At 39.3% G+C, this 16,271-nt stretch overlaps 3 protein-coding genes across 3 annotated transcripts; all 3 read left to right on the top strand.

Moving 5' to 3' along the window:
* Positions 1-2,811: 2,811 nt before the first annotated feature.
* On the top strand, positions 2,812-4,622 carry LOC129093510 (uncharacterized). Its single transcript, XM_054601550.1, has 5 exons — positions 2,812-2,872; positions 3,004-3,708; positions 3,791-3,916; positions 4,321-4,358; positions 4,503-4,622. Exons 1-5 carry the CDS (start codon positions 2,818-2,820, stop codon positions 4,620-4,622), a joined length of 1,044 nt encoding a protein of 347 aa, XP_054457525.1. The 5' UTR covers positions 2,812-2,817.
* A 2,365-nt stretch (positions 4,623-6,987) lies between these two features.
* Positions 6,988-9,473, top strand: LOC129093491 (uncharacterized). Its single transcript, XM_054601529.1, has 5 exons — positions 6,988-7,051; positions 7,184-7,879; positions 8,252-8,380; positions 8,466-8,506; positions 8,618-9,473. Exons 1-5 carry the CDS (start codon positions 6,997-6,999, stop codon positions 8,735-8,737), a joined length of 1,041 nt encoding a protein of 346 aa, XP_054457504.1. The 5' UTR covers positions 6,988-6,996; the 3' UTR covers positions 8,738-9,473.
* A 2,744-nt stretch (positions 9,474-12,217) lies between these two features.
* LOC129093475 (uncharacterized) lies at positions 12,218-14,042 on the top strand. Its single transcript, XM_054601504.1, is given in 6 exon segments — positions 12,218-12,277; positions 12,431-13,138; positions 13,252-13,325; positions 13,327-13,393; positions 13,478-13,521; positions 13,630-14,042. Coding segments are annotated over 6 exon segments (1,068 nt in total). The 5' UTR covers positions 12,218-12,222; the 3' UTR covers positions 13,750-14,042.
* The last annotated feature ends 2,229 nt before the right edge of the window (positions 14,043-16,271 follow it).

Raw genomic sequence — 16,271 nt, 5'->3', positions numbered from 1 at the left:
TTGTAATTTCATCTGTACCAGTGCTAAGAAACGTCTTAACAAAGGATATTAAAGACATATACTATCAGGAGAGCAGAGGTCAATTGTAAGTTGCATGTTGAACCTTTGCATTTGTTGCTAAAATGTGTCTTTTATAACATTTTAACTGCTGAACGAAAACCCTCTCTGATCAGTATGCATGTATTTAATAATATTATAGTGCCAGAGACGTGTGTCTTCTATAGTTAGTAAGAAAAAAATAGATCGATCGAACACTGACGGGAGGGGTGAGGTGAGGAGGAAGAGTATCTATAGTCTAGTTCCCTTTTCTTCACAACACATTTCAAGCACAACCTATTTTAGCAGCGTTATCTTAAAGGGACAGTGCGTAGGATTTGTCCTTTTTGGGGCTACTGTAGAAACAAGGCAATGCAACATGGCATCTGTGAAGACGACCCGCTCACTATGAAGATACAAAGGGCTCATTCTCTGTAACAACTCAATGATTCTTAGTTTCAGCTGCTAATACACTAATGAAAACATAGTAATGAATATTACATTCTATGTTAGATAGATCTGCTATTAGATCCCCTGAGCTACACACACTGTACCTTTAATACAGTCTTCTTATTTTTATGCGTTTAACACTGGTAAAGGTTACAAGGTCCCTAACAATAGCCTATCAAAATTGTGTCCAATTCCCTCAATAAGTGATACAAACATGTCAAATCTTTACAAATTCAGTTTAGATTTCCATGAAAATTCTTTCTCAGAGCCAAATCAAGTCACGCCGACCATGTGATCATTCAGATTCATCTCTGATTGACCAACATAACACCGTCTGGTCTATGAAAAATAGAGAACATATTGAGATTCTCTCAATTCACCCGGCCAATTACAATGAGATGACTCCTTCGATGTTTGCTTTGTATGTCTCATGTCTGCTCTTAGGGAGAATGGGAAAGTGGTAGAATTTGAAAGTGCATTTTGTGTCTTTTTGTTCTCCAAAGAATTGCTTCTGATATTTTTGCTATACTTGTGCCACGATATGCCTCCAGTGCTGGTATAAAGTTCACTGTGCATATGCTTGGTCTCCATTTTCTCCTCAGCACATGTGACAGATCTTAATCCATCATCATCTTTACGTTTTGCATCAGTCAGTGTTGGTGAAGAAGTGACATTGGAATGTTTCTATGAAGATAGTGCAGCAGGGATGTTTTACAGGTATAAACAGACTTTTGGACAGAAACCGCAGCAGGTGTCTACATTTTTTAACATGATTACTAACTAATTACTTACTTCTGCATATGTGGGTATTCACATGTGTATGAATTTGTGGAGGGCGCAATTTCCGCGTATAGGGTTCAGGTTTGAAAGACTCCAATTGAGTCCATAAGTCAGCTCGGCACAAACTAATGTGAGAGTAACCACCCTGAGTGTTTACTGTAAATGTGCCGATTGCACACCAGACACCTAGAGATGTGAGGATCTTTTTTTAGCCTCGGTCGTTGGCCGACACGATCTCTCAATACATTTTGTTGCATACTTCTCTAGGACCCTCTGCTGTCTTTGCCTTTGTGGTTTCAAACAGGAAGTGTGCTGTGTTTTCATGCACAGCAGTGACACAGTACAACTCTAATGCCCAGAATTTTTTAATTAACTTGTATATTTATCTGTAAACATTTACAGATGCTATGTAACAAATATATTTCCTATTATGATAAATCAAAGTCAGCCTGGTATTTCTAACAGATAGACAGTTGCGCTAACACACAGGCATTCAATCTACTGTTGCATCAACCAAGCAGTGGCCACGACGTGTGATTTTGGAAAGAGCTGGCGTCGCAGTGAACATCCAGCTACTGTCACCAGCAAAATTAGCCAAATGTAGTAGCCACAACTAAAAATATCTAATTCAAATTGCTGATGTTATACGGACATACCACTGTAAAATATTTTACTATACATTCATAGTAAATAACTGGCTACTAGATGTATTATTTTCACAATAAGTTACTGATTCATTTCACAGTAAATTGCTGTAAAGCAACAGCTGTATATTAAGAGCTTAAAGTAGTTATGCCAGTATATGAGTTTGATTTAGCAGTATGCTCCGGTAGAATTACTGTGTTTTACTGTAAAATTCTGAATACAGTCTTATGTTGAGAAAGGTCACGTTTAAAGCCTGTGAAGTGATAATAATGGAATTAATTGTTAAATATTACAGCTAAATCTCAAGAAATCCACAAAAGAATTTACAGTGCAGGTTACATTAAGGCATCAACTTTCTTCTTTCTTCTATCGGTTAATCTTTGAACAGATGTTGCAACCTCCTTTTGTGCCACACAATGTCAGTGTAAGGTGCGAGGGGAAAATTGAGGCATATTAGTTTGGCAAGACGAAAAGATATTATAGACACAACATTTTGTTATCGCAAGTGTGCTTTTTTTAACACTGATGATTCCTTAAAAAAATAAAATAGTAATGTTATGTGTTAAGTGCATAACATGAAAGTACCCTAATGAGTTATTTTCATTAAAACCCTTACAGAACATAAACTATTAACTAGTAAGTTTCACAGTAAAATGCATGGCATTCCTGATGGCATGTACAGAATGAAAAAGTGGAAATCATACAAATGGAACGTCTCTCTGAAGACCTGTTTGAGCTTGTAGAGCTCTCTTAACGCAATGCAATAGAGGCAGCACTGAAAATGTGTTCATCGTTTCCAAATCAAGATTAGGCGTTACTTCTTGTTGGCCAATCAAACAGCGTCCTCTCTCTGAAGAGTGGTAAACGTATTGAGATGTATTCATTCAACTTGGACTTGTGAACACGATGACAACTTCAAGGTTTGCTTTGTACCTGACCTATCTCTTCCTGGGAACAAAAGGTGAGTTGTCTGTTGTGAATGCATTTACATACTTTTATATTTAATATGATTACAAATGTTGCATGCAGGCATTGTCATAAACTTATATCATTGAATTGAATTTGCTCTTTCTGGATCTCTCTTCTCTTCAGCTCAGATGACCAATGTGGAATCGTCCATATATGTGCGTCAAGACGGTGGTTTTTATTTTGCAGATGTCGGCAACAGCGTGACTTTGCGATGCTACTATTCAGGCCTTGGAGTGATCTTTTATTGGTATAAGCAAACACTGGGACAGACACCGAAGCTGGTGTCCACATTCTATAAACATGAAAAAACTGGCAGCTTTCGTAACGAATTCAAGGACAATCCTCGTTTCACACTCGACACAGGAAACGGTAAAAATCACTTGACAATCTCCGGTTTAAACATTTCAGACTCAGCTACTTACTACTGTACAGGTTGCTATGCAAATGATTTTGAGTTTGTAGAGGGCGTTACTGTTAATGTAAAAGGTTCAGGTTTGAAAGTCCCAGCTTTGGTCCACCAGTCAGCTTCTGAGACCATCCAGCCAGGAGGCTATGTGACTCTGAACTGTACAGTTCACACTGGGACCTGTGATGAACAACTCAATGTTTACTGGTTCAAAGACTCTGAAGAATCTCATCCAGGACTCATTTACACCCATGGAGGCAGGAATGATCAGTGTGAGAGGAAACCCAACACACAAACACACACCTGCGTCTACAACCTGCCAATGAAGAGCCTGAATCTGTCTCATGCTGGGACCTACTACTGTGCTGTTGCCTCATGTGGACACATACTGTTTGGAGACGGGAAAAAGTCAGACTTAGAGCGTAAGTAACATTTTATATATCCCGTAGATGTCAATACTACCTCCTCGATGTTCTACAGCTCTCATATCATCTTGATCTGCAGATGAAGTCCACTCTTTTGGCTTGGTGTATTTCTTGAGTGGGGCTTTGGCGTTCACCACCATCCTGGTTGTTCTACTGTCATACGCAGCGTTTGCGATGAACAACAGAAACCGCTGCCAATGTACAGGTAGGCTGTCACTTGTAACTTTCGATAGTGTGTATTAATGTACTTGATAGTGGTGGGGCGATCATTAGAGGTGGATACAAAGAATAACATCAACTTTATCAAGACAAGTGTCAGAAATCAACTTATTCCACCATGCTGTTTACTGCCACATACCATGGGGAAGTATTTATGGTTTATCCGCTTCAAATATCAATTACAACTTTAGATTTTCAGTCATAAGTTTGAGGGAGACAGTCAACACAAATATTAACTATGTAGGCTGAGAGATGATTGATGTAGACTTTACACTGGTAAATGGTGCTGGTGTTACAGTATGAATTGGTTTTAGTTTGGGTCTTTATTGATTCATTTGTGTTGATAAGTATTACTCATAAATCAATATAGTATTTTTTTTTCTTTGCCAGACTCAAGATCTTCAGCTGCCTTGACTCCAAATGCAGTGGTGAGTACTTTTCAAGTATTTTCTCCAGATATACAACAACAACATATGGGGGGCTGCACCTATGCAAATGAATTCAATTATGTACCAGATAAGTGATGTGTATTAATATGGTGATGAAAAATTAAAAATATATTTTATGATCAGGATTACCAACATTCAGACAACATCCATTATGCCGCTTTAAGGGGACTCGAGGTCAACAGATCAACAAGACAGAGGGACGACAGACAAAGTGAATGTGTGTACTCCAGTGTAAGGCGGTAGATCTGGGAATATTTCAGTGTTTAAGAGTGTGTCTATCAAGCTAAACAATGTCTATTATTCTGAAATAAGAACATTGCTGTCGGATCCTTTTCTTGCAGTCAACCAATAAAACAACTTCTTCCAATAGCTCAACAGGTTGTGCTTCATTATTGAGAGTGTGTACATGGCCACATCCATCTGTTTAACGCCACCTAATGCCTGAGAGACGCTTAGTCGTAGTTAGTGTCATTTCCTTCATTTAAACCTTGCCACTGGTACAGAGGGCACACAGGAAGATGAGCTGGAGTCATTGGGGACCACATTAGCAGATGAAATGTATGCATTCACATGCTTGTTAAAAATTGGGTTTATGGTTATAGTTTTTGGTTGTTCCGATGTGATTTCTCACTCACCCAATGTTTCCCTCTTCAATGGAACAAAAATAAGCATTTGTCCATTTGGTCCAGAGTTTAAACTAGAGGTGGAAATTTCTTTACAATAATGAGTGAGAGAGAGAAAGTGCTGGAGGGTGTGCACATGAGCAGAGAAAGTAAATCCATATATTATTGGCCTGTCTTAGTGGTAACAAAAAGCAAATTAAAAAGCATAAAAGTCTCATCAACAATTATCAATGATACCAATGTGACTTCTTCTATTCACATCTGCATGCTCAGGATCAGCAGTGCCGGCCCGCTCATCGCAGGGTGGAAACAAGACTGAAAACAGACAAACCAGAGATGTTCATTTAGCCTCTGTGTGGTCGGCAGTCAAAGATTAACTCTCGATAGACTTTGGTCTCTTTGTGGTTTCAGAAAGGAAGTCTCTGCAGTGTTTAATGCACAGCAGCCACACAGTATAACTCTAATGCCCAGACTACTTAAGTAGATAGTATCAATAAATAAATCAGAGTCAAAAGGCTCAAATTGGGTTTGATAAAATAATAAATAGTAATCTATACATAACAACTCTGCAACGGTCTATCATTACATTGTTTTTGCGGTAGCATTTAGAGTGCAGTGTAACTGTGTCGACCGGATAAGGGAGTGGCACTTTGCTGTAAGACTGAACTGCTCATCATGTCCTCCTACAGACATCACTTATTTCCTGGTAGAACTGGCTGAGACAATTTATATCCCTGTGTAATGTCATGCGCAACATTATATACATTATATACTTGCTGCAACAACAATAACCACTGCAAAAAAACAAAAACATTTTCAGCCATTCAAGTGATTATCCCCTGTCTCTTTGTCTTCCACAACCATCAGGTTTGCATTTGTGGTTGTGAGCTAAATGCCATTGGATGGACTGCCATGAAATTTGGCGCGCTAATTCATATTCCCAACAGGATGAATTGTAATCACTTTGATGGTTCCTTAACCGTTCCTTAAACACCGTCATCAGGTTGCTTTTTTTATTAGTTTTTGCTCAATGGATCAATTTATGACCAAATTACTTCCCAAGCTACAGTTTTGGTGGGAAAAAGCTAAAATAAGATTGTATTTAGCTCCCAGCGTCATTATTCCTAAGTACAGCCTAAAAGCCTGCCCCAAATTAGTTATTGTTTGGTAAATACTAATTTAACACTAATACTTTTAACAAATAAGAGTGTGGACATCACGTGGTGTGACAGGTACATCCTTACAAAGATCTAGTAATACCAAAATACTTTTGTATTGGTTGCATCTTTCAATCAAGCCCACTTTATCATTCACCATTATCACTCCTGTGGTGAAGGAGAAATGAACTAGTGAAAGCTTTCGTTTTAGATAGACAATTCGTATTTCACCTGATCACAAAACCTTTTTTACCGTGGATAATAGAACTATTCACACTTGCATCCAGCTTAGCATTGTTAAGATGTGTTTATCTGTGTGTAATAGACCCAATGCCATTCACATGATATCATAGGTTGGATTCCATACTTCTCCAAGTCTTTTACTTTCCTACTTTTCTACACTAATATGAGATGAAATGTCTAAAAATAAATTTTGTGTCTTTGTATCTTGGTTCTCAAAGCCCTCTCTAAATACCCGTTACCTATTAGAGCTCTTTCTACTGCTGACGTTGGCTAATGAAAACCAATCATCTGTGGACAAGAGAACTCTAGTTGAACATTACTTAACTCCACTTTCCTTGTCACCAAGTTATTTCTGTTCTTAGGGATTTTAAACATGAGAGCGAGAAATCATATTGTGATTCTAGTACCTCTCACCATGTGTCTAGACTCTAAAAACAATTGAATTGACAATGGAGGCGGCACTGAACATGTGTTTACTGTTTCCAAAATAGGATATTCAGTGTCACTTCCTGTTAGCCAATCAAACACAGTCCTCTCTCTAAGACTAGAGAACGTTCGGAGGTTCTCCACATTCATGAAGACATTTTGATCACGATGACATCTCTGAACTTTGTTTTTTATCTGACTTGCCTTTGCTTGGGGAGAAAGGGTAAGTTGGATATTTTGTGGATGTATTTGTATCCACATGAAAATATTTTCATTGCTGCTATAATTTCAAATCATTCTTAAAATTTCTACCATTGCATTAATTGTACTCTTTATTTGTCTCTTTCCTCTTCAGCTCCAACAACTGCTTACAACTTCTCTGTGCGTCAAGAGGGTGGTTTTGTATCAGCTAATGTTAGTGACAGAGTGACACTACAATGTTTCTATGAAGGCGACATCTCAGCAAGCTTTTTCTGGTATAAGCAAACTCTGGGAGAGAAACCAAAGATCATCTCCAACTTCTATAAATATGGCAAAAATAGTAGTTTTATTGATGAATTTAAAAACAATCCACGCTTCACACTGGAATCTAATAACGGGAAAAATCACTTGACAATCTCAGAGTTGCGCATCTCAGACTCTGCTAATTATTTCTGCGTGATTTCCTATAGATACAAGTTTGAATTTCGCGAGGGTGTTACTGTTAATGTAAAAGGTTCAGGATTTAAAGTCCCAGCTTTGGTCCATAATTCAGCTTCTGAGACCATCCAGCCAGGAGCCTCTGTGACTCTGAACTGTACAGTTCACACTGGGACCTGTGATGGCCAACACAGTGTTTACTGGTTCAAAGACTCTGAAGAATCTCATCCAGGACTCATTTACACCCATGGAGGCAAGAATGATCAGTGTGAGAAGAAACCCACCACACAAACACACACCTGTGTCTACAACCTGCCAATGAAGAGCCTGAATCTGTCTCATGCTGGGACCTACTACTGTGCTGTTGCCTCGTGTGGACACATGCTGTTTGGAAATCGGAATAACGTAGTGGGTAAGCGATGTAAAATTATAGCAGAGACAAATTATGACTTTTACCGTATCAAAATTTTACTTCGATGCTAGAAAGGCAAATGAAAACACCAAGGAGTCCAACAGAACCATGACACAAACTAGATGCTGTGCTTTTTATTTGATTGTGTTTTTAATACCAAGATATTTACTGAACGGGACAAAGTGAACTTGTCAGTGCTGTCTGGTGGACCATGTCGGTAAAGGAGACACCATTTCTCAATATCTAAACCTAGTTTGGCACATGCCCACATTTACACAGATACTGATACATATGCAATAAGCTATCGACCGATGTATCAATGTAGTTCTACTGAAAGGTTTGTAATGTCTCATGATGTTTGGCTCTCTGCAGATAAGGTGGACTCTCCTGACTCTCTTGTGTATTTCCTGAGTGTAGCTTTGGCATTCACCACCATCCTGGTTGTGTTACTGGCTTTCTCAATGTACAAGATGAGCAAGAGGAACAGCTGCCAATGCACAGGTACCTATGAATGTTTTCATCCAACAGCTTTTCTTCACTGAAGATGGTTTTGAAATAATTTAGCTTTTTTTATGTTTCACAACAGAGTCTCAAAGATTTTCAGCTTCCACCGCAACAAATGCAGAGGTGACTATTATCTGATTAATATAACTGTTCAATTCTGACACATTTAACATCGCTACATTTAATTTCTTCCATCTAAATTCTCGTGATTTATGAAAAAAAATGTGTTAACAGGGTTATCAAGATGAAGACAACCTGCATTATGCTGCTTTAAGGGATCACAGGGCCATCGGATCAAGAACACAGAGAGACAACACCAAGAGTGAATGTGTCTACTCCAGTGTAAGGCAGTAGAGTTGGACATGATTCATTTGTATATATATTTCTTTGTAAAATGTCATTTTGTTTACACCTGTTAACATATTGAGAAATGATGTAGATTTTTGGTAAAACAGACACAGTTCTGTCAACCTTTCATCTACATATAATGAAGGTAAAGCCTTTGGGTTGCAGTGAACTATTTCAATATGCTTTTGCAATGACAGTTCAGCTGTGCCGGCAAAGGTGAAATATTTCCACTATCACTATAGCTGTTGTATTGGTCTCTCAGTGCTGGAGTACTGAGACCATGATATGAGCAAAACCTTAACCTGTTAATATGTCAAAGCATCACAGACATCAGCAACATGTTATTCTCAACTCCTCTGTTCTGAGAAATACTGTATGCCTTAAGGCCTTTACACAGCCGGGGCGTGAGAAATAAACAACATGAAAATGACAAATTCTCACAGTCCAAAAGCACAGAAAAAAATTGTTTCCCAAAAAATATTATTTTGCTTTTTAAAGTTTCACTTCACAACCACAAAAACAACATTTCTACAAAATAAAGTGCGGTGCAATCTTTCCCACAAAAAGCCTTTAGTCTTTACTTGTTTTTGTTCATGATGCAACAAACTCAGTGATGTATGAATCTTTGTGTAGTCTCCCTTGTGGTTTGCTGTCAACAGATAAGATCTGAGCTCTGTGAAGGGCCGGACATATGCATATCTACAAACCTATGCTCTCTTAGATTTTGTGTCTGTGTGGTTTTAGGCAGGATGTCTTCACATTGTAACTTAGTTTTTCTTTCTTTCAATAATTTGTGTTATTATTTTTATAAAAAAATTGAAAAATCTGTCTTGCACCCATTTATATTCACATAGCATGAATAGCAGGATGCACTGGCTGTGCACAGGATAAAAAAATAGTCTGAGCATTTCTACAATCATCAATTGGACTGAGAAAAAACAGGAGGTGGAGTTTGAGCATGCTTTCACTGCAACAACATGTGTGGCTTTCAGCAGGATATAGAGGTGTTGGTACTCAGAGCAACGTTTTTCACTCAGCTACTTACTACTATGCAAGAAGTGCGGCGGATACTATTGTGAGCATACAGGGTTAACAACCAGGCCAACTGTGGAGATATCAAGGACAAAAGTTCAAAGGAAATTTGGAAAACTACAGCAAGAAAAGGGGGGAAATGCCAATATTAAAAGATGAATATATAATAATTAATTATATTTTATCACATTATTAGAGAAATTGCAAACAAAATAAATAAGGAAAAAAAGCTTTGAACCTTAGCTTTAAGTTCCGACAACTAAAAATGAAGCCTGTGTGTTTATACCCTTGAAAAGCATGAGGATGTATTGGTTCACAATGCTTCTGTTTAGGTAACAATGAAGCCTGGCTACCTTCTTGGCTTATGTTTCACATACTATTTGAATAGTTGGCCTCTGCCAGCATCTTTAAGCATCTTCATGGTCTGTACATCCTAAACACCTTCTTATAAGGCTTGACTTGGACAGATGAACTTATGCTATGTAAATGTTTTAGCAGGTTTATCCCTGAGTTCTGCCCAAATCCTCAAACCAGAGCTCTCTTTCCACAGGTAGCAGATGTGTCTTGGTCGACACCCACAGTCAATGTCATTGATGACAGTTATTACTGGATTGTTTTAAAAGGGCCACGATGTGTTCAGCAATATCGATCAACTTGTCTAGCTTTAAGCTATGACACTCTAGGTACCCCTCTAGCGTTAGTTTGGGACGTGGCAAAGACATTGTTAGATGCACAATGTATTTTGAAAATAAACGTCTGTCTTCACAGGAAGTTAGGTTCATAACCACTTATAGTTAGGTTTAGGAAAATATTGTGGTTGATGTTAACTTGACTAACAATTCACAGGGCTATCAAGTGACTAACACGTCTTTTGACGAGTGACTCGTTTAAGTCACATGAATAACGACACTAACCGCTCATGTGACGGTCAATGAGATAAACTTTTACTTTTTGTTTCCCACGGGACACCAAAAAGTTGTGTCCTTGACAATAGACAATAGAGTCTCCAAGGGCCAATATTGACGATATTTGACAAATTGGGAGTGAGACCTTGTGGGTTATGGAACAAGGGTATGGGTAATTGTTCCTAAGTTTTTCCTTAGGACAGGGCTTCTCCCTTAATTTGGTTCAATTTAAGAGGGGTACCGACTTCCTGTATGTTTGAAACACTCCTACCAATAAAACCAGGCATTTGAGCCCCAAAACGACTCTAGTCAAGTGACAAAGCTCTGTAGCCCTAAACATGAACAAGGGAGGAAGTAACGAGATGTTGATGTAGCAAGACAAAAAGGGGGGGTGTCTGAGTGGATGGATGGGTCAACACAATGTTGGAATTGTACACGGGAAATGGCTTTTTGTTTCCTTCTGACAGTCAACGCTCCTTGAAAGCATGTCTGGAACAAATAACTTTTTTTTTTTAAACTCAGTGATGTTGTGGCCCTGCTAATACTGTAGATATCACAGTAGAAAACACCTTCATTTGTCGTTTTAAAAAGCCGGCCCCCTTCACTGTATACCTACGTATTCCCACCATGACACCTCTGGTTGGTAGAGGACGAACAAGGAGTTGGCCTCGGCTTGATGAATACAGCTTGACATCGAGACGGCTTAACCTTCACCCCATTCTTCTTATCTCTGTCAGTGCAGCAGCTGTGGTTTTCAGCAGGATGTCGACATGGTTACACTGTCACATAGATGCTCCTTTAGCCAAAGACCACTAAATATCCAAGAACAGTGGAGTGCTTATAGAGTCAAAGATTGATAAATTGAAATACTATTTAGAGTTACATCAACATAAACAATGGATAAATTACACGTTTAGGGCATTTTGAAACATCAGAATTTTAGGAGCCGACATTCGAGAATTACTTATTTTTTTTAATTAATGATAATTTAAATAATACAGTCTGAGCTTCTATGCAGGTGATTTTAAGTCTTTAAAATTCAATTCAACTACATTCTCAAAAAACATGATATTCAGAGTTGACTGAGTCGGCAATCCAGGACTATACATCTACTCGGCTCATAGATATTTTTCATTTTAAAAATACTCAACATTACTAATGCTGATGTACTTGGGATTTTTGTTTTTTAAAGGTAAATAATCTGACTTTAATGTGTCTGTATCAGCTAATCTTGAACATGTTGAGCCTAATTAGACTCCACTGTAAGTCAATACTAGTGTACATAACTGTTTATACCTGTGATCTATTTTTACCTAATTGTATATATACGACCAAGATACAGAACCATGGTTTCTACATATACATCTCTCACCATTTGAATGTTTTCATGAACCAAACTTGACTCTATACATGGAAGTGAACTTGTGATCAGGTTTCCTAAGTAGGACGTACAGTGCTGTGTCACAACAGGTTGGCCAATCAAACACAGTCTTGTCTCTGAAGAGTGGAAAAAGTATCAAGATTCTCTTCATTCAACACAAGAATTTGACCACGATGACATCTCCAAGGCTTTCCTCCTATGTGACATGGTTGTTCTTGTGGAAAATGGGTGAGTTTTGTTTTTCCGTCTCTATTTTTTCCATGTTTTTTAAATAACTCTTAATAGAAATGCTTAACTTTTTTATATATCATGTAATGATTATGCTGACTTGCTTCAGATTTAATCAATTGTGTATTTGCTTTGTCTCTCTTTTCACTTCAGCTCATGCAACTGATATGAAATTGTCCTCATTGGTGCATCAAGACAGAGGTTTTGTATCGGCTAATGTTGGAGACACAATGACTTTGCGGTGTTTCTATAATAATGATGAGCCAGCATGGCTTTACTGGTATAAGCAACCGCTGGGAAAGAACCTAAATCTGATCTCCATCGTCTATGTGTTTGATAAAAAACACGTTTTTTACCATGAATTCAAGAACAATACACGCTTCACCCTGGATACTGAAAACAGAATAAATCACTTGACAATTTTGGATTTGCACATTTCAGACTCAGCATCCTACTACTGCGCAATTAGCACTGCATTTATGTTTACTTTTGCCGAAGGCACTGTTCTCAGTGTACAGGGTTCAGGTTTTAAAGTCCCGGCTTTGGTCCACCAGTCAGAATCTGAGTCCATCCAGCCAGGAGGCTCTGTGACCCTGAACTGTACAGTTCACACTGGGACCTGTGATGAACAACTCAATGTTTACTGGTTCAAAGACTCTGAAGAATCTCATCCAGGACTAATTTACACCCATGGAGGCAGGAATGATCAGTGTGAGAGGAAACCCAACACACAAACACACACCTGTGTCTACAAACTGCCGATGATGGACCTGAATCGGTCTCATGCTGGGACCTACTACTGTGCTGTTGCCTCGTGTGGACACATACTGTTTGGAAACGGGACCAAGCTGGACTTTAAGGGTTAGTAACACTCCAACTCATCAGATGAACAGTTGATTTTTGTTTTCAATCAAACTTGACATGAACATGGAGATAAAACCTGAAAGCTCCATTTCTGGTGTCTGACTCTACAGATGAGGTGGACTCTCTTGTCTTGGTGTATTTCTTGAGTGGGGCTTTGGTATTCACCAACATCCTGGTTGTTTTACATCCTGGTTGTTTTACTCGGTATTTCGATCTACAAGGTGAACAAGAAAAACAGCTGTCAGTGTTCAGGTAAGTTACAGTTTGTATCCGATAGCTTGTATTCACTAAATATAACTTTTGATTAAAGGAGTATTTTCTGTGTTTCTTGAACAGAGTCTCACGTAAGATCATCAACTCCCTCTCCAGCAAATACCGAGGTAAAATGTATCCAACCTTATTTTTTTATTGCAAACAAACTGTTTATCTTTGTGGATATTAGTTTTAATTTTGATATCCTTATCCATTTCTTCATATTTTGTTACCAGGGTAACCGAAACGCAGACAGCTCCCCTTATGCTGCTTTAGGTTTCAACCTGCCTAACGAATCAAGGAGACAGAGGACCAGCACCCATGTTGAATGTGTGTACTCCAGCGTAAAGCAGTAGAACCGGACATGTTATAATAAAACTGGATTTAGTATTTAAAATGTGGTGTAGATATAGAAGTAGATTTTGAGATATATATGTATGTATATTCCTTGTGGTCTTCAATCAAATGATGCATCCCAGTACTAGGAATTATTTTCATATTTACATCTCACCATTTACAATCGATGCAAACGTTCCGTTGCAGGAAATGTGCCCTTTATGTAGTTAGGCAGCAAGTATGGGAGGAATTTGGAAGTATGTGCTATTGTATTTTCCATTCTCTGTCATTAGTGATCAAATAAATAATAAAGCTTATACGTTTATGTGACACCTTATGTGATCTTGGGACAATATATTAAGTGCAAGTGTGTTCACTCACTAGCAATCCCCCTGGTTTATTTATTATTGAGGGTGTGTGTGGTGAAAATAGACTGTTCTGGTAAAGTAAAGCAGATCAGGAACATGCTCGGACCAGAATTATCTTTCACTGCTGGCTTTCTTTTTCTATGCATTCATGGGGTCTTAGTTGGGTCTCTTGTTGGATTGTTCAAGTTGCAGCGCTGTGTGAAGGGATCAGGCTTTACTAACACACCATTACAAGATTGTGTCCTTCCTAGTTCAACTGTCATAGCAAAAAAATCTCTCAGACCTGTGACATCCTCAGTGTTTAGAACTGAAACATAGGAAAGTCTCCTGTTGAGGACACATTTCTGAACTGAAAATTGCAATCAATGTCATTTTAATGATGACATCTTGTATGCCATTGGCTGTACCGAAATCCATGCCTTCAGCCTTCAGACCCCTTTTATGAATTCGAAGCGTTTTCTAAACTCAAAAAGGCAAAATGTGTGCATTTTACAGCGGATACTATTGTGAGCATACAGGGTTAACAACCAGGCCAACTGTGGAGATATCAAGGACAAAAGTACAAAGGAGATTTGGCAAACTACAGCAAGAAAAGGGGGAAATGCCAATAATTAAAAAATGAATATATAATAATTAATTATATTTGATCACATGATTAGAGAAATTTCAAACAAAATATATAAGGAAAAAAAGCTTTGAACCTTAGCTCTAAGTTCCGACAACTAAAAATGAAGCCTGTATGTTTATACCCTTGAAAAGCATGAGGATGTATTGGTTCACAATGCTTCTGTTTAGGTAACAATGAAGCCTGGCTACCTTCTTGGCTTATGTTTCACATACTATTTGAATAGTTGGCTTCTGCCAGCATCTTTAAGCATCTTCATGGTCTGTACATCCTCAAACACCTTCTTAAAAGGCTTGACTTGGACAGATGACCTTGTGCTATGTAAATGTTTTAGTAGGTTTATTACATTACATTACATTACAGTCATTTAGCAGACGCTTTTATCCAAAGCGACTTACAGGAAGTGTATTCAACATAGGTATTCAAGAGAACTACTAGTCACCAGAAGTCATAAGTGCATCTCCTTTCTTAAGCAAGCATCTCAAAGCATAAGCCAGAGCAAAAGTATAGTGCAGAGGCAAATTACTACGAAAACAATAATTGCAACAGACTAATCCGAATATAGTAAGTGCTACAAACTACTACGAATAGGATAAGTGCAGTAAACAAATACAAATTCAATAAGTGCAGCGAACTGATACGAATACAGTAAGTGCAGCAACTAATACGAGTGCAATAAGTGCTACGAGGAAGGCTCCGGGTAGTACTTCTTGAAGAGGTGAGTTTTCAGCCTGCGCCTAAAGATGGGCAGCGACTCTGCTGTCCTGACGTCAGTGGGGAGTTCATTCCACCACTGAGGGGCCAGGACAGAAAAAAGCTGTGACCGGGTGGATCGGCCGCAGGGACCTCTGAGCGACGGGGCAACCAATCGCCCCGAGGCAGCAGAGCGAAGTGGTCGGGCAGGGGTGTAGGGTTTGACCAAGGCCTGGAGATAGGAAGGAGCTGTTCCTTTCACTGCCCTGTAGGCTAGCACCAGAGTCTTAAACTGGATGCGAGCTCTTACAGGGAGCCAGTGTAGAGAACGGAGAAGGGAAGTTGTGTGAGAGAACTTAGGGCGATTGAACACCAGACGTGCTGCAGCTTTCTGGACAAGCTCCAGAGGTCTGATGGCCGACGCCGGGGCTCCAGCAAGTAGTGAGTTGCAGTAGTCCAGGCGGGAGATGACCAGAGCCTGGATGAGCACCTGCGCCGTCTCCTCAGTGAGGAAGGGGCGAATCCTCCTGATGTTGTAGAGGAGGAATCTGCAGGAGCATGTGACCGATGCAATGTTTGCTGAGAACGACAGTTGGTCGTCCAGGGTCACACCCAGATTCCTCACAGTCCGAGTTGGCGTCACCACGGCATCATCAATGGTGATGGACAGGTCTCGGTGCGGGCAACCCTTCCCCGGGAGGAAGAGTAGCTCGGTTTTGTCCAGGTTCAGCTTCAGGTGGTGTGTCGCCATCCACTTCGAGATGTCAGCCAAGCACGTAGCAATGCGTGCCTCCACTTGGGTGTCACCGGGAGGAAATGACAAGACCAGCTGGGTGTCATCGGCATAACAATGGTA

This window comes from Anoplopoma fimbria, chromosome 7 (genome assembly GCF_027596085.1).
Source record: "Anoplopoma fimbria isolate UVic2021 breed Golden Eagle Sablefish chromosome 7, Afim_UVic_2022, whole genome shotgun sequence".
Taxonomy (NCBI): Eukaryota; Metazoa; Chordata; class Actinopteri; order Perciformes; family Anoplopomatidae; genus Anoplopoma; species Anoplopoma fimbria.
The sequence above is the reverse complement of the archived record's forward strand: the minus strand, read 5'-3'. Positions and strand labels throughout refer to the sequence as shown.